At 40.5% G+C, this 19,570-nt stretch overlaps 1 protein-coding gene across 1 annotated transcript in view; it reads left to right on the top strand.

The window, feature by feature from the left end:
* Window positions 1-260: 260 nt before the first annotated feature.
* The window catches only part of ADAMTSL1 (ADAMTS like 1), a gene marked incomplete at its 5' end in the record, with an annotated part of 206,713 nt that continues 187,403 nt past the window's right edge, over window positions 261-19,570 (top strand). The window contains 2 exons of the mRNA XM_082497983.1: window positions 261-317; window positions 17,310-17,437. Coding sequence (XP_082354109.1) covers window positions 261-317; window positions 17,310-17,437 — 185 coding nt within the window. The remainder of the gene's footprint in view (window positions 318-17,309; window positions 17,438-19,570) is intronic.

Below are 19,570 nucleotides of genomic sequence, written 5' to 3'. Positions count from 1 at the left end.
CGTGTCTGAGTAGCGGGAGGGGGACTGGCGGCTCGCCGGCTGCGGGAGCGCTCCCCCGCAGCTCACCCCAACCCACCTACCCACCCACCCACCCACCCACCCACCCACCCACGCCTGGGTCGGGAACTGTGAGCAGGGCCGATGGAGGCGGAGAAGCAGGGCTGAAGGTTCGCCCCAGCGCTGGAGGTGACAGCCGGCAGCCCAGCGCTTTCGCAGCCTGAGCGGTGTCCGACCCCAGCAGGTCCGGCGGGGACACGACCATGGAGGGCTGCCGCTGGGCCACTGCTGGCACTCTGCTTCTGGCGTCCCTCCTCCTGGTAAATGCCATTTCTTTCCTGCAAATATGTACCGCTTGTAGCTGTTACTGTATCTCTCTGGGTGTGTATATGCGGGTGGGTATGTTTTTAATCTTTAAAGTCGCAGTTAAAGGGAGTTTGTAAATCTTACCCTCTCCTAAGTGGGGCAGGCTTGGAGTCCCGATATTGTGGGTTGCTGCAGGTAGAACCAAGAAGTTGATGTTGGCATCACTGTTATAAACTTGGAGAGCAGACCATCTCTGGATGGTGATTTAACTGCTTGGGATTTAGGGAAGAGCTGTTTCTCCCCTCTTTAAATCAGACTATATCAAGCTGTAATGTTCCTGGGGTTTTCTTCCTTCCTAAGACAGAAAAGAAGAAAATATTTTTCAGTTGTGCACATGCAGAGACACCAGGTACAGCATGTACTGAACTTTTTCCTGCAGCCAGCTTAAATGAGCTCTCATTACTGCTGTAACTCATGACAGAGACAAGTTTATACCAACTTTTGGAAGATATGTTATGTGATATCTGGTATACTTCAGGGCTATAAAGCTGATCGTTGCTATATGATTTTCTTGCATACTTTCCCTGATTATCCTGATAGGATGCTCCACAGCTGAGCTCTGTGGTTATGCTGTTTGATTGAGATTAATTGTTCCACTTTGACTCATACTTAATTTTATAAGTATGTGCTGTATGTTTGCTATTAGAAAATCTGCAGTAAGAATATTAATATGCACACACTTTTGATACCTAGTCGTCTTGGCATACATATATGTTCTCTTTTTCTGAAGATTTGACTGAAGGTAGTCATTCAAATAGTAAAGAATCTTAAAGAAATAGATAAGCTTCATAGCAGCTTGCATCTTCTTAAATATCTGTATAAAACAATCGATGGTAATCATTGTAAACTAATCTTAACACATTTTTAGTAGCCACATGGGGACATAAACAGGGGGATAACACTATTTGAAATGCTTATTAAAAATTATTGTATGATTTTTTAAAAAACCTTTTTGGACATAGAATCACTAAATACTAATTAATCACAAGAAATAAGAATGCTATCTGGACTGACCTAAATATCTTATTTTGTATAAAGATCTATTTTCCATTTAAAATAATGAATTCATACAAAACGGCACAAGCCTAGATTCTCCTTGGTTTATGAAAATGAGAAGTTTATAACCTGATGATGGTAATATTTTATGAGCCAATCCTGCAGTAATAATTTAGGGAAGATCAAGAGGAGATATGACTCAACAAGACTGTGTAAGGACTGTAGGATTTGGCCCCATGTTAAGCTCATACTCATAACATTTGTACTTCACTCTGCTGCTTGTGAATTAAGTTCTCAGTCCCTAATTCATGAAAATAAATAGTGTATTCTGCTGCCAACTATTATGCATTATATTCCATACTATACTAGTTTGTATTTGCATGACTTACCCTGCCTCAAGAGATTTCCCCCCCACCTCCCACCAAATCTCTTTGTGCCTTAAGAATAGTGATGTGAAGCAAGCTTAACTTTCTTTTTTGAATCAGGCCATTCTTCTGCTCCTTCCATATTCAGGAAAATCTCTCACTTGCTTTCAGCAGGAGATTAGGTAAACATGCAAGAATTTCACTTACAGCTTGGATAGAGCTCGAGATAAGTTGTGGGATACCTTGGTATACATCTTACTGCTGTAGTTTATTGCAGCATGAGTTCACATAGGGCATGATAGAAAGCTCATGGATGGTTTTGAGGAAAAAAAAGAGGCATTGGATCAGGCCTATTAGCCTCATAGGTTTTAGCTTTTAGTCAAGTAGGTGGAATGATTTTGAAAACTATGACAATCGGCATTTGGATTTATGTGTTTCCCCTTGTATCTCTCTAAAACGCCTGTCTTGCCCACACTGGGCAACACAAGCAGCCTCTAGTCACGTTGCACTCTAGTAACATCAGCAGAAGTTCACAGTTGTAATCACGATGGCTAGGTAACAAATGCTTGCAGGATTAGTCCTACAATAATTTATCACATGTTCCTATATTTCCAGTAAGACACTGTAGAGCAAAGTAGCACCTAAAGCCTTTGTTCGTCATCCTGGCCTCAGTAAGGAGGTTGCACAGCCCAGGCACTTGCACAGCCCGTGTACACCCGATGCTAAGGGGACGGACAAGCCCACAGGCAGTATCAGCAATAATGTCTTCTGTTCCCCTTGTTAGCCAGCAGATACAGTCTACTTCAGGGCAGACTGCCTGCAGAGGTGTAGGGTCCATTAGGGTTCTTAACCTTCTGCAGAAGAAATTATATTCATTTTTAGTTGAATGGTGCTTGGCTAAGGTCTGTGGGGGACAGTAGTTTATTTATTAACTGCCCCAGAACTTGCTCCATACTCAGGCATCCACTTTCTCTGCTATAAATGGGAATTAGGTACTTTCATAGATACTTCTGTGAATCTGAGCCATAACACTAGACACCTGTCTTGAAAAAGTAAGGTCAGACTGTAAGTAACTTGAAAAGACAGTTTCTCTCTTTCCAGACTAAGCCCAGGTATTTGGAGAATTTTGTTCATTGCTCTGTGAACTTCTGCATGCTAAGGAAATATCAGCATAACACTTTTAAAAGAAACAAAAGAAAGCAGGCATTCTGTTCTGAAGATTTCCCTTTCTATTGGTTTAAAAATAAAAGACTAACACAAGCAAATCACAGTTGTCTAACTCAAAGGGAATGTAGCCAAAACCATAACCAGCCACGTGTTCATCCAAACTTGAAGTCAAATCACTTCATGTCAGAATGGCATTTAACTACATTTGCATTTGTTGTTTGCATCTTTTCAGCAGCTTTTTTTAGCTCTTTGTTGCTGTTGTGGTACTCAGAGAAGTAACACTAGGAACTGTAATAAAGTACATGTGTTTTTCTGCAGGATTTCTTTTTTTGCTGTGCTAATTTGTACATGGAAAATAGTCAAATACAATAGTCCATTCCTTCCAGGCTCTTTGGCATTACATTCCCCTATTATCTAACTTGGTCTGTCTTGGATGACCACAAGCACAATTAGCCAGTGGAATGAATATAATGTTTCTTGTTTACATCTGAATGTACAAAGCTTGACAGGTTTTCCTTTCATGTGTAGATAGGTCTACCTACTGTTGTATGTCTACTCTTCAGTTTCTACAATTGTAGCCACATAGAGGGGGATTTTTCCAGGCCAGGGTCCAAAGTGTGCACATATATTTTCATGTGTAGTAATGTATGTGGACGGACTGGCATTTGATCACATCGAATGGGTAAGGATGCACTGAAATACAGAGTTCAGCTATACAAAGCTAAGATTTATTCATGTGAAGGAGTGCAAAATTTGTCACCATTGTAGTTTGTGGCCAGTGCTGCTGTACTCCGAATGTCTCATGTCTATAAAACAAAACAATTTCTTACGTGAAGGTCTAGAAACTACTCAGTATGTATACTTACCACTTTTTTTCTACATTACTCTAGAATTTTGTGTTTGGACTTATTTCATTGACCTCTTCCTTCAGATATTTTTTTGAAGTGTATCATTTATTTACTCTTTTTCTACCAAGTACAAAGGCTTGCATGAACTGAACCAAGGTTGTGTGATGGAAGTTTTTTCTTTTGGACTTACGTGAATGGAAGTCAGTACTTAATGTAGGCTGTTGAGCTATTGGTCTGCTTCACCAGCGTCAATAAAGTTAAACATGTTTTGTTTTAATGACTTTTGCTAGATTCATAGGTCTGGCAAAGAATAATAAAAGAAACTATGAAATTGAACACTGTGGAGAGTTTGAAAATTGGAATATGGTCACCTGTAGTCATGGGTTTGTCAGCTGGACGAACTCATATGCTCAGAAGGTTCATGAGTTAATGTAAAGCCTGAGTAGTCCACATGCCCAGACAAATAATTCTTTAGAAGAGGGCTATCAATCTCTTTGTGACTTAATTTTCACTGAAGCAAACAAAAACTGAATCCCTTATAACTGTGTTGTTAGCCATCCAAATATAACCTCATGGTTTCTGTTATAGTATTGTCTTGTCAAATCTGCAGACAGCACAGTTATTTCTATTGCTTTTTGTAGCTATTTTCTTCAGTTTGTAAGAAAAGTCAGAGCTGTATGGGCAACAATTACATGGGAAAAAATGGGAAAGTCTGTTGCTGTGGAGGCATGTGTTCTCTTGTACGAGGAAGGAAAGCAGAATAATATCATCCTTGTAGAAACAATCAGAAAGCTGAAGGTAGTGAAAAAACAGTGAAAACACATCAGCCACTAGATGCTATGGTGCCAGGATGGGAAGCGGGAAAAGAAGAAACCACTTTTGCCAGCCCAAGCCAAGGACAGTTACGAAAGAGGTCTTCTCATGTGGTGGACAGCCACTCATCAAAAGCTGGCAGGAAATGTTGAATTCCATCAAAATATCATACTCTGGTATGAACCACAACTTGTTCCTAACTGATGTACAGGAATGGCTAACTTTTGATTTTGACATCTCCATCTTTTCATGTCAGCCGATGGTTTGTCTTAAGCTGTCTGACCAGCTTTGGATGTTCAAGGTCTTATAACATCCTCTAGCCCTTAAATGTATGTTCAGGCAACATGGAGGAAGCAAGCAAGAGAGATACTTTTCACGGAGTGAGGGAAAATGTTCTCTATGTCCTTAACCCTGTGTAGTGTTGAACACAGACCAATAATAGTCAATGCTTAGTGCAATCCAATCATTTAGGTGTCCTTGTATCTCAGGGAATGTAAAACATTTCATCACAGGTCTGAGATTTGCTGTCATGCACAATAACATTCACTGTATGTGTTCAGACCTATGTTTTTAATCAGCCAAAATTCTTCCTTATGCAAAAGAGACACAGAGAGAGGGTTGTCTATTGGGGATTGTAGATACTAGAAAGATATAAAGGTTGGTATCATGGTTTTAAAGTTGCCATTCTCAAAGGTTTCATTTGTCTTTCTAGATAATTGTATGCAGCATCTTGCCTATCTCTGTTGAAGACTCTTCCACAACGGGACAGAGTCGTCAGCCTTTAAGGTTTTTGCCCTTCTCTTAGGAAGTGGTAAATACCATTCTCAGAATACTAACTCTTAATACAAATATAATGGTTCATAAGCATAGTATTAGCTGAGATTTGAGAACAAGCTTCTCTTCTATATAAGTTGATTTGCCTCCGTTAACTGCAATAGAGCTATATTGAATTCCACCTGCTTAGACTTTGTACTAAAGACTTTTCATTTTATAACTGTTTTTATTTTGAGCTTTTACATGTGGTATTTAGATGTCACGCACAGGAGCAATTAAAATACCTCCAAAAAGCATTGGTCATTACTATCTTCTTCTGAAACCTCTGAATGGCCAATTTATCTTATTTTCAGCAGAACACCTTTGCTGCGTGTTGTGGGTTTGTTATGGCCTGAATCTGAGCGTGCACATTGAAGACTATGGTAGGCCAGGACCTTCTCTTTGCTTCACTGACAGTGGGATGCTACCATATCAGAGATTAATTACCTCCACGTGCATTTCCAGCTTTTTTCTGTTTTTCTCCCTTTAGGTACCCTAATTAGAATTTCATTGGACCATTTTTTTTTTTTTACTTTTTGCTGCTGGAACCCTACTTTTCCAAATTTCTTATAAAAGTAGCTAAAGTTGGGTGCAATTGGAAGGCAATATAGACAGGTGACTTGGGGAGGGAAAGCAGTGTGTGTACTTGTGAGATTTAATCTGCTTCCAGGCAAGCATATGTAGAAATTTTAATAGTTTTGCCACCTGTGAATTACTTGGACACTACTTATAGGACCAGTCCTTCTTCTAGTTGTGTAGTGAAATAAGTGGTATGTTCACAGATTCTACAGTGCATTAATTTTCACATTGTTTCCATTTTCGTCTTCACTACCTTTAAGGAATTTCTTCCAAAGCTTCAACACTTTAGAGGTTGCCCCGGGATTTCTGCATTTCAGGGACTTCTTGTAGAGCAAGTTCAGCAGAGAGGGTGTCAGGGCGGAGGGAAGGGGGTGTGTGATAACGTAAGACATCCTGAAATAAATTCCAAGAGCGCTCAAGAAATGAGACAGGAAATTATATGCAACTTATAATAAATTCAAACTGTCCCATAAAATAAATATAACTCATTTTGTTTCCATATGAATGCACTGTAGGGGTGTCGAATTTCCCCTTCTAGCTTTGTTGGATATAATCTCATTCCCTGTTTGAAGTTTGCTAGTGTATTGTTCAGATCCTGCGCTATATCAACAGACCCAGAATGAAAGGGAATAAAGGAAGCAATAAGGTCTCCTACCGTTCTGGTGCTGGCATCAGATTGGTGAATTATTTATTTATTTATTTACCTACTGGCTTATTTAAATCCCTGCATTTCTTTCTGCCTGGACTGTTAAAAGCATCTGTTGTTGAGGGCAAATGTAACTGCCCTTAACAGGCCCAGGGCTGTCTTTTCTTTTTTCATTTTGGTATGTGGATGGATTATGATTGTAAATGTGTTTTGGATATGACATTTTCATAGTTCCTGTAACTTTTAAAAAACAGAGTGGGGGATTTTCAAGTTACTGTGGTATCGCCAATATGTTCCTTAAAGGTCTAGCCAAGGCCATGTTTTAAACATGAAAGATCTGAATTAGCTGAGGGGGAGAGGGAAGTAATTCAATAGAAGTCTCTGAAACGAAAAACTTGAGCTGCCACAGACTGAATGGTAAGACTCTGCTTTGCTATTGCAAACTTTCGCAGTCTCGTCGTTCTCTGATAGGCTCAGTCACCCGTCAGTGCTGGTGAGCACCAGGGCGAGTGGGAGTGCATTATCACATCTTGCCAGGGTCGGCATGGAGAGGAACACGTACCCTTTCTGTGCAGCATACTGGCTCCAAAGTGTGGATGTGTCCTTCCTTTTATTTGGTGAGAGTAACGGAAACAGAAATGTTTTTCATCATGTGTGATATTAGAGGACAGCATGAGAGTAGCAGCAGCTTATATCCTGACAGTGTTTAGGTCCTTCATCTTTGTAATTCAGTGTAAAATAATGAAAAAAAAATCTGGTACTCCTGGAAAACTCCTCCACCTTGGTACACTGCAAACTCTCAACAATTTAGTGTATTTTCCTTTAAAGAAATATATTGATTAATTTGAGATCAATTACTTGGTGATTAGGGGAAAATAAATATGTTAGATAAACTCTGAGGCTTATACTTAATTCTTAAGGGTCACATGAGCAATTTTTTTTCCTGTGTTCCCTTTATTTTTTGTTGTAACATGGGATCTTGAGCTTTCTTTCTTTACTTCTCCTTCTTCGCTTCCTCCCCCTTTCTTCCTTCCTTTCTTTCTTGCTTTCTTCCTCCCTCCCTTTCTCTCTTCCTCTCTTCCCCTCTTTCTGTCTTTCCCCCCTATTTTTTACATAAATATTTCCCTTTCCATTCTCCTGCCTCCACTGAGGCTTAATGTTTCAACCCTTTATATGGCCCCTTGTTGTTAAAATAAACACATACACAGCTCCATGAGGTAACTGAGGGAGATGGCAGACCATCAGAAGAACAGGCGGCTTCATTTATTTTGAATGAACCTCATAATTGCGGATGTTTATCTGAAATTACACAAATCTTTGGAGAGCTCTCCTTCCTTCTCTGAAATGTCTTGTGACCAGAGAGTGCCATCTTCCTGTTGCAACCTATGGCACCTTGTCTTAATGCTCTGACCTGCTCCAGAGGAGGCTGAGCCATCCCAGGGCTGCCAACCCCATAAAAATCTATGCTGCTGTGGTAAGGCCTTCTAGCTCAGACTTTCAGAACCAGAGCTTCTAAATCCAGCCCACATGGGCTTTGGTGCACATAAGAGGACTCACTGTTGGATGTCATGACCTTTATGGAGCGTTGGGGGCTGGCTCAGTATCTGAATCTTAACGTCAGTTTACTAAAGCAAGGGAAAATGGTTAATACACTTCTTCACTGTACTACCCTGCCTCTTTGGGGGAGACAGTGGTTCACCTGTGAAGCTGGGAGTGTCAGCCAGATGTTGGCCATTTTTTCTTGAACTTGACGAACACAGCCCCGTCAGCACACGGGTTTCAGTTCTCGCCACTTAGAAAACACTTGGCCTAAAATAGGCCTTGTCACAGATAACAATTTTACTTTTCTCTCTTTTCCTTTCTGTGCGTCTCTGTGGGCTCTTTCCCCATCCGCAGTTCTTGCTACGTGGAAGGCAAATCCAAAGTCCTCAAGTGCAAGATGCACTTTTGAACCCGTGCTGTTGGGTGGGTTCCGAATTCTGGAAAGTGATTTCACCCATCCTGCATCTGAAGCAGTCCTAGCCTTGAAAACCCTTCTGAGTCAATTAGGCGACAAGTCTGAGACTGAGCCAGCTTGGACCTGCTCCGTATTGGATCACCCATGCTTGGTGTTTACACCAGCACAGCAGGATTTAAATGCATCAGGGTGTCGTAACTTGGGTCTGTGAGAGCAAGAAAGCAAGCTCTTGTATTCACATTGCTCTCCTGATGTATATTTTCATATGGGTAAGTGGGGTGAGAGATAGGACTGATCTGAGTTTTATAAGGCACTGTTATAAAATGTTATAGGGAGCACAGCGTGCAGCGTGTTGAATTGATATAGTGTCAGCTCCATCCTCTGCCAGCAACCTCCCCCCCCCTCCAGCTGGCTGCTGCCCTTTTAGGAGAAGAAATGAGCTCACGTTTGGCACATTTCTCCTGGGATACAACTTCCAGTCCAGGTTTGGGAATGTCTGTTTAGCTCCTAAAGTCCTGAGATGGCTGTTTATCATTTCTTCCCTGTTTTGTTGCAGACTAGAAGCTGTGTACTCCTTACTATAAGTTTTAAGAGACTTCATATATGCAGCTATATGACTTGCTTCACAGCAGGAAGAATCCCATGGGACTATGGGGAAAGCACTGGCAATGTTTTCATCCTTCAGATGCACACAGCTAATGGCTGTCAGAGGGTGCAAATGTGTACAACACTGAGACTACAGACATTGTTTTCAGGACAACAGAGTTCAGTATGATACTTTGTCCTTATTACTTGTGCAATAACCATATCAGGTCATATATGGCTAGGAAGGGAGGAGGAGTTACTTCCCCCTCAATGAACCTTTGCTTTCCTGTGCAAAAGGAAAAGATGCCATATCTTCCCTTTTTCTGACCCTTCATTGCATGACTGTGTTGTTAAGAGTAAAAGAAGACAAAAATGAATGCAGCACTGAAAAGGACTAACACAGCAAGTTTTTACTTATGTCCCTGGGAACTGAGCTAGCTGTATGTGTATCAGGTGTCTTCCTTCAGGGTGAATGAAAATTGTCCACCTATTGATCTTCCCCTTGTCTGTGTTCACAGGAGCAGAATAAGCACTGAAAAACTGCCAGAGGATCTCAGTGAGATTTCCTCTTCTCTCATTCTCATCAAGGTGTCTTCCCCTGTTTCTTCTAAGTGATGGATGATTTTGATCCTGAACAACGAGTAAATTAAAAACTACCCAGAAGGAGATTTGGACTTTTTTGTTTATTCCTTTTTTAAGAGGCTGAAATGAAAAAATAAATCCTGGCCTGTTTATCTGCACTAGCGAAGTCTCAGCGTAAAGTAATTACCCAAAGTACAGTATATACCCTCACACGGGTGTGCTTCTGTGCCAGTGCCTTCCTTGGGGCATTGAGTCACTCACATCAAGGGTTCCCTGTGCCAGGGGTTTTCCATAGGAAATACTCTCTTGATCCCCTCGCAGGTCTTTTGCCTGGTCTTGCAAGTGCAAAGGAGGCAAAAATTCCTCAGTTAATTTCCAAGACTGTGGAAGCCTGAGGCAAGTGGGCTGGTACCATTCAGCTCACAGCCCCACACCCAGTAGGAGGGAGATGCTGCCCTCTGGGAAGAAGGGGAGCCAGTGTACAAGGTCTAGCCACTTCCACATCCAGATGTCTGATGCTTATTGCACCTACTTTTCTTCCCAGGTTGTTTGCCAGAGGAAACAGTGTTTTAGCAGTAGTTTGAAAAGTTCTGTAGTCATCCTCTTGGTTTGGCCATATGGAACAGCATGCAGTTAATCATGGGAGCAATTGCACCTGTGGTTGCTCAGCATCTCAGGTGCAGTAAACAGCTCTGGCAGCTTGGGCACAAGCTCTTTATCTTTTGGGGCATTTTTCTCTCTTCATTTTCTTGTAACTTCTGTGAGAGCAGAACTCCCATTACTTGGGTAGGAACATCAGGTAGGCAGGATTTTCCGGCTTGTGCAGTCCTTCTGGAAGGCGGCTGGGTGGCAGACCTTATGGCTGAAGTTGTCTCTTCACCTTTACATGGGATACAGTCCAGATAATGGGAAGACAAGCTACCTACACCACCAGCTACACAGTGTTCATCCATCCTGACCCAAAGCAGACCCCTTGGGAAAAGAAAACAGGTCAGCGTTCATTCCCATTAAGTCCTTGGATTTATTGCTAAGGCTGGATTGGGGAACCCTTCTTTCATAAGGTGTGTGAAATAAGCAGATACCTGCTTGGAACTGGAGGACAACTATTGCCATGGGGAATCCTAGTGCTTCCAGGGAATTATACTCCTCACAAGGATAAGGCTTACTTTAATAAGCCCTTTCTTCAGTATGGTACAGTTATTCTGGAAGAGTGGATGTGCTTTGGTTGTACAGTACTGTTTAAAATGATGTGCAACTCTTTGCCTAGATACATTAAACATGTTTTTTGTGCATTGCAAACTGGACGTGTCAGAATATTTTACTTATGATGTTTCCAAGATAATTGCTTCAACAGCGAGTCAGGAATGCATGTTAACATTTTGTTTGACAGTAATTACCAATATTAATTCAACTGGCTGTGATTTTTTTCTGCCTTGCCTTCCTTCAAAAGCCAGAGATTTCCAAGCAGTTTCCCATCTAAGCTGTAATCCAGCTGTTACCTTGGATGGAATGCAACAAAGATACACAACATTGTGCAAATGAAATCTTGTAAACCATATATTTACATTTGTTGAAGTTTTGAAATACATGTTTCTTAAAAAGAGATGAGGTCACTGGCCTGGTCTCCTGCTGTGAAACACCTAGAGAAGTGCTGAGAGCAGTTTCTTCCTGCTTCACTACAGACAGCGTTTCAGTACTGTGTGAAGTATATATTTGACCTCAGTGACAAACTAACATCAAAGGATGAGCAAGGATTACTCAAAGAGGGAGAATGTATCGCTTGGCAAGAATTCATACAGGGATGCGCTTGGACATATCTGAAAAGGGAGGGCAGAAAGACCACATAATAAGGAAAAACACTGTTTTTCTGTCCCTGATATAATTTTCACAGTAGCAAAACACAAGTTTAGGCAATGGCCTCAGAGGAGCCTTGCATATTGTCACTGACAGTTCATCATACCTCTAAACAGTGGGGATGTGATAAGAACCAGATGATTTACATTTCTTAACCAAACCCAGCGGTGCGTATCATCTGGGAAATAACTGTGGCTTAAAGTCTGCATCAGTGTCTTAGTACAGCAAGAGGTTAACTGCGCTTTTCACTATCTATATTGCTGTTTAATCTCGGGAACACACTGGGTGCTTGAAAAATATAATTTTAGCAGCGTTTTACTGAATGAGGAGGAAGACTGGAAGCCTCAGAAACTGAGGAGCTATTAGACAACATGATCTGCATTTATACACACTCTTTTCTGTATGACACTGACAAATAGTTGGATTCTGTAGGGATAGCGCAGTTCCAAACAAAATTTTAAATTCAATTCCAGTATGCAACTAAGATTTATTTTCTTAAGGCTGAACTTCTCTTGTAGGTCTCAGGGTGTGAACAGAAGTCTTGCTACTTCTCGTGTTTCTCCCTCTGTGCGCCCACACATGTGTACACACATGCTCTTAAAGAAGCATGGGTCTCTCATCAGGGATGCAGCTCCTGGATGCCCAGGCAGCTCTTGTGATTTAAGGATGTATGCCATTTGTTGTGTTTTTTACATACTGCAGATAGTTTAAATGATTTCTGTGTACTTTGTGTTAGTACAGAGGGTAGGAAAGACCTGTTATTCACCTCATAGTCTAAATATAACATAAATGCCTGACAACTCTTTAATAAATTCAGAAATTACTGTCAAACACTGAAGCTGGACTTTTTAAAGAATAAAATTGGATACCTAGCTTTTTTAGTGTTACTTGATAATGTCAGATTATCTTTGTTCATATGAAGTCCTTTGTCCAGCTCATAGTTTAAAGCTTTTTTTTTCTTTTGTAAGCATCTTCACCTGAGTGCCCCATCCACTGACTGTGATTTCACTTTGTGCATGTGATCTTTCTTGCTTCTTGTCCAAAAGTACCAGCTGTTCCTCCTCTTTCTCATCAGAGAACTCTGGGAGTCCTCATGGCCATTTCCTCTGGTGCTGCTATGTCAGGTGGTAGCTGCAGGATCACCCCCAGGTTAACTGTGTATGAAGGAGAAAGGAAGAGCTGATTTTGTTAGCAGACTTGTTTTATATAGGTCATTGATAAGTAAATTGCTTGCAGGTGGTATTTCTGCCATTGACGCTGTAGATGTCGGGACATCATGAGTTTTGTGTGGACAAACCAGTGGGTGTTTCCTAGGAAGCTCAGGCTGAGATCCACCTAGAATGGAGAAAAGAAGGAAGGAAGCTTTTCTGATACCAGCAGCAGGGCATAATGAGCCTTGATCACTGTCTGTATTTTGCGTCTTTAGACAACACTGGCATTTTGAGAAGCACCAACCTGGGGTAGTTCTGGTAGAGACAAAAGATGTTTTCTAAGAGGGAATGTTACTTTAAGTGGTGGCAGCTTTACTCCTTGCAGCTTTAAAGGCATGTACCCCCCCACCACCACTGCATTTTTTCATCTTTTGTTTGTTTGTTTGTTTGTTTGTTTTGGGGTGGGTTGTTTTTTTTTTTTTTCTGTTTGCTCTTTATGGCAGGAACTTTAGGTCTTTAAAGGACTACTGTAGGAGGTCTAGTATTCCAGAACACTGCAATATTCTTGACTGTTATCAGGAGTTTGTTAATGCAGGTTCTTCACTTTAGTTCATTTTGTTGAAAGTGGGTAGAAATTCTTAATTAGTGGTATAAGCTACTTATGAAAAAACGGTGCTAAGCAGTGAGTTCTTAGCTAGTAATGGTATATATCCTTTGAAGCTGCAACAGACCTGCAATAGACAATCTTCTTCAGATTTAAAATGGCTTTTCAGGCATTGCTAGTATTTCAAGCTCAATCTCAACTGTGCAGTTCACAGGAGGGAAAACCACTCTACTTTCTTTAACATTAAACATGGATGGAGTGGAAATGAATTATGTTTATTCCACTTGTTAAAAGAAAACTTGGAGCCTGTTCCAGCTTGAGATCACATGCTTTCTGGGAATATATAGGTCTTATAACAAATCTTGGAATTCAAATAACAGGCACATGGCTCTCCTCTGGGTGGGAGTACAATTTATTTCAGAAAAATTTGGACCCTTAGAATGTCTAGCTGTGCTGATGCTTATAATTTGTGATGAGGTAAGAGTACTTGGTCCATGTGACTTTACCTTGCAACCCTTTTTAATTATGTCTTTGGGCTTTCAACCAGTGGTGAATGATTAGGACAAGTACCTGTTTGCAGTTTGAAGATATTTGTTTCCTAGTAAACTAAAAGCACAAAGACCCATCTTCTTTTTAGCAGACTAAAAGTGCAAACACATTTTCTTTTTATAAAAAATACCCTTCAGAAAGCAGTCAGCTAAAATAACCTCAGTAAATTGGCGTATTGCTCCTCTTATCTCACGTGTAAATGTTAGTAAGATTGCATCTAGAGGATGGATCACATCTGGCCATAGTCAGAGGTTGATCACTTATGTTACTTGCATTTTTACATTTAGTCTTGCAACTATTGTGTTGAAATGAAATTCTTTTTCATTTTAATAAAGGCAAGAGAAACTGAGAGTGTCAAATAGTTGTTATACACTCATTAGACAAACCCAGTTTCATCTGTCACAGAGTAAATTAATTTACCTTTTTTCCCCATCAGTAGATTCAAAACAAAATTACATAATACTAAATGTTACAGCAACAAAAACCTGATTCAATAACCATCTAAACTATCTCCCAAAAGCAGTTCTGCAGAAGGAAATGCTATGTGTGTTTAAAATGCCATTACAAACTGTGGACCTTCAAGCAAATTGAAAATGGAGGTTGGCCACATCATGGAATGATCATTTTCTTTGGCACAGCTGGCAACCTCCACTTGGCAAAAGTGTGAAGATAGGGCAGCAGGATCAGAGTGATGGCGCTTCAGCAGAGCTGTTTGAAGAAAATTTGCCTTCTGCCTGCTTGGTTTAGCTTCCTTCTCATTCATGAGATTTATTTGACTAATTAAAAAAAAAAACCAACAAAACAAACAAAACCAAAAACCTTTACAAGTTGTGGTGGGTCATCTCTCAGCCTATCTTCTAATGTTCTGCTCCTGAACCCCTTTAATTTGATGGAGTTTTCCTTTGACCTCAGCATGCTTTGGACTAGATCCTAAAGGTCTTTCAAAAGGTTTGGCCGCCTTTGTGTCAGAAGGCCAAAAAATACTCAACTCTATTTAAGTGGCATTTGTGTATTTGCCTTTTAGCATACTCTGGTTTAAAAAAAGGAGCACTCCTGCCTTGAAGGGTCTGAGAGCAGCGGCATGAGGAATGCAGCAGGCTACCATTGTGAAATGCCGGGGAGCCACCGCTGGGTGGACAGTTTGGTGTGTTGCTGTGCACTGATCCTGCACGTGACCCTTGCCACTCACCGAGCTCTCCTTTCAAAAGAAATAAACATATTTGGTGTGTTTACAGAGAGGAAGATTCTTTCTTTTTAACCCATTCTGCCCAAACAGACTGACTTGTTCTTCAAGATCAGATTTGGACTGTACCTTGATAAAAGCAATAATGAGAAGAGAGGAAAAAAAGAGAAAATGATTGGACAGGTGTCCTGCAAATCTTTTTTTTTTTTTTTTTTTTTGCCTTTAAACAATATCTCCATAGAAGTTTGCCAATTTGGCATACAGTCTGAGCTCACTTAAACAGGTTTAACATGATCAACTTTCATTTAGTTACCACTAAATTGTGCCAATGTATCTCAGAGTAGTATCAGGCTTTTGGAAGGAATATAACAATACAATTACTCTGTCAGCCTGAGTAAGCTAAGAACAGATCCATGAGCTAATGACTCACTTCAGGGCAGGAGGGGTCCCGCGGGACCATGGGAACAGCACTGGCAATGTTTTCATCCTTCAGATGCATGGAGCTAATGACTGTCAGAGAGTGCAAATGAGTACAACACTGAGATTAGCGACTTTCTGTTTTCAGGGGAACAGAGTTCAGTGAGAGACTTTGGCCTTATTACTGAGCTGAGCATAGAGACAGCTAATAAAAGACATGGGCTTTCACTTCAGCTAGTCTTATGCCTGGCTGTTTACTCAACGTCATAGATGATGCTAGTGGGTGAAGTGCAATGCGCTTGTAGGATTTTATAGTACTAAATGGTTTCCATACTGGAAAATTCTCTCATTATTAATGGTTAGCATGTATAATGCATTCCTGACTTCTTAAAGTATAATGAATAGTTAACCTCTTACCTTGATAAATCCCAATTAACACACATTTCCTATCCTAATGTGCCAGACTTAGTCCTTTGCTCTACAGACACAGACTGTTCAGTTTCGGATCTCAGTTATATGTGACAAATTCATATCTCCCTTAAACAGGTGTATATTGAAACTGTTCAACAGCCCTAAACCATCATCTTCTATTTTGCCTGTGAATAACAATATTCAAGACTGGTATATTTCACCAGGTTCAGATTTCATGACAACACTTTTACACAGCTTCAATGAAGATAAAATGATTTCACTGTTGAGCTGTCTCTGTGTCTCAAATAATCCCACAGTGTTGAACGCTAAAGTTGATTCCTCTAACATGGGCTAGCAATGATGCTTGCCGTTCTCTGTTGAAGGTGCACCATCAAAGTCTCCCTCATATAGCTGTCTTGCCTTCTCATTTGTTCCGGATACGGTTAGAAATGCCATTCACCAGGTGTTGGCCGTCAGCAGAAGCGAAGCTTTGAAGGAGAATACTCCCTGGTCTCCATCAGACACAGGCATTATGCATGCACCTTCGCATGCTTCTGTAGTTTATTCAGTTTCTTCCAGCAAAACCACATTGTCCATAAGGGACAATATCTATCTAAATGGTTAAATTATTTGTGTCCATACAGATGTACATTTCTGAGATGCATTTGCATGAATGAAAACAAAATGCTAGATACATGCACGACTGCATTATTTGAGTCCATCAGTGTTGCTTTTCTATAAAGTTGTTTGTGCCCAACCGCTGGCATTAACAATAGCACTGCCTGGGTCTGTGCCTGGCATTGGAGAACTCCAGCTTTTCAAGTAGTGTGCACTTTCTATTTTAATTTAGCAAATAGTGGGATAAAACAGTTAGGGAATCTTTGTCCAGAAAGTTTTATAGGAGATCTTTGGACAGAGAAGAAATAACGATAGTTCCAGATCCTTATGGTCAGTGCATGAAAGTCATTAGGTTGAATGTCTTTGTATCACATTGATTCACTATGTTGTGATTCTTTTTTTCCTCAAGAGCATCTTGGAAGGCAATTTTTAGTATGCCCTTTCATAGTTTCTAACACAGCAACAAAACTTCAAAGCACAATTTCTAACGTCTACAAGACTCCACCTCTTCCTTTTAATCAGGAAAAATCCCTTGCTTCACTGTTGTCCAAAGTGCTCTTTTATAATAGTCATCACTGGTCTCAAATTGAGACAGAGTATGATACTCAAGGGATGAAAGCAAGTTCGTACAGCAACCGCCACTACAACAACTGGCTGCTAATCAGTAGGAATGTCAGAGAATAACAGTTTTATTCAGTGCTTTCAATGACCAAGATGATATCCAGTAAAAAGAAAGGTTAAACTAGCAACAATAATTTTTTGTCCTGTAAATGATTTTTCCTGATTTTTTCCTTCTCCCTCTCCTCAGAGCTCCAGAACAGCTCGCTCGGAGGAAGACCGAGACTCACTGTGGGATGCTTGGGGCTCGTGGAGCGAATGTTCACGCACTTGTGGAGGAGGGGCTTCGTATTCACTGAGGCGCTGCCTGAGCAGCAAGTAAGTGGGTGAACGTTTTTAACTTTACCGATGGGAAAATTCAACCTACTGCTATGTGTCAGACCATAAGAAGTAATCAGTAAAGGTTTTGAACTACGCTGAAATTTCCAACTCAGTGTCAAAAAATTGTGGTGGTGTGTTTTTTAATTCAGGCAAGCAGCCAACATGTTTGATAAGGCACCGTTTTAAAATATAGTGAGAACCTATGGAGAAACAAAAGTTGCCTGGACAGCTTGCAAGGCTGCCAGCTACTGAAAAGTGAAACCTCCCTACACTTCCACCATTCAAGTGGTAGGACTTTTCACACAATTGTGCCAGACTACAGCTAATTCACTAGGTTTAGCGCCCTACAATCTCAGCCACAGTAAGACGGTAAAAGCATCACATTGACCCAACATGGGTCAGCTATATAAGAAAGAATGATAATTTTGCTGAGGATATCTTATGAATTAAATTTCAGGTAGGAAGTATTCCATACCAGCAAACCCTCCCCAATAGGCGGAAGCAGAATGTCCCAGAGCAAAGGTGAAAGCTGGGTACGCAGATAGGCATCTGAGATTTTATTCCTCCCCGGTTACTAGCTTGCAATGGAACATGGACAAATCATTTGACACAATTTCCACTGTATACTATATGTAATTTTTACCTGCAAAATGTTTCTAGCAAATATTATTTCTATCTACTTTAGGAAAAATTTGACCTGCAGTAAACATGGTATATGTGATAAATATGAACAGATTTCTGATAAAGGATATGAAGGAAAAATCCAGACCCAAACTTTGTGGCTTACTGCCATCCCTGATACCTTATATATTGTAGTATAAAAAATGTAATACAATTTTCCGTCCTGCATATGTTTCTTTTGTATTTTCTTTCATGTGCTTATAAAACTGATGTTAATAAAACAGTGACAATACACTCCAAATTGTTTCCTACATCTGACATTTTAATACATGATGCTGTTTAGTGATGATAAGAAACAGCACAAGGCATTGAACCGTAAGATCAGAACAGAATATTGTGTATTTTAGTTTTATCTGTGGACAGTTTGGTCTCCTGGTTCCAGCAATTATTGAGTGGACAGTGTGCAAAAGTCTGCTGGAAAGAGAAAAGATAGGCAAAGGCATATACTGAAACCAGTGGAAAACCAGTATTTTTCTATCCCATTCCTATGGAAAAAAAAAAAAAAAAAAAAAAAAAAGAATAATTTGGTCTTTAAACACAGGGCCAAATTCTCATCTCTTGTTAGTTCCATAGCAAATAGTGGTTCTGCAAATACCTTGAAATTGGGAATTGCAGAGAAAGAAACTTATTTTCAATCACAAGGTATGCTTTTCAGACTTAGGAAAATAAGTGAACTTCTATATGTTCCTTTAATGTAAACATGAACCCAGGCGTATCAGGAGATCTGGGGAATCTGAGTAATGCCAGGGCTTGCTGACTACACCTCTGCTCCCTCACTGAGACTGCCTCAGTAGTTTCTAGAGGGGAAAACTCGTGGATCTCCATGACAGCAGTAGTAGGAGTTGTAGCACTCTGCAGCATGTGAGTACAGACTACTCCTTCTGGTAGTACAGACTACTCCATCTGCTTCTTTTTGGTTCTTGTACTGTTCGGGATGTCCCTGAAGCTACACCAGTGGAACAGGGAATAAACTCGTAAATCCCACAGCACTTGTTTTTCATACAATACCTTACCACTCTCCCGTCAGTGAATACGCAATGCTTCCCTGCCTTAAGAAACCAATTGCAAACTTTGTCCCATTCAGACGTGGAAGCCCCCTGTTTCCAGGATAGGATACAGGGATTTAATTAGGTGCACAACTTTTGCTAGCCAGTAGCAATAAATCATAAACAGTAAAATTTCACCTGGAATTAGCACAGTATCAAAAGTATGATAGGTTTTCCTTTGTCCTGGTCTGTGTGCAATTACTAATTAAATAAAGGGTTTAAATGATTAATTTTTGTGCTAGGCAGGCATTTTAAGTCGCTAAGAAAAAGGCAGAGAGGGAGCGGGGGAAAGAAACTCATCCAGACTTTGAAGGTTTGGAAATAAGCCTGTGCGCACGAGTGTTTCAAACCTGGCAAGGCTAGAACAAAATGTCCACCTCTCTGGGACAATCTGTTGGTTGGT

Source organism: Vanellus vanellus, assembly GCF_965231255.1.
Source record: "Vanellus vanellus genome assembly, chromosome: Z".
NCBI lineage: Eukaryota > Metazoa > Chordata > Aves > Charadriiformes > Charadriidae > Vanellus > Vanellus vanellus.
This window is presented reverse-complemented; position numbering and strand designations above follow the sequence as displayed.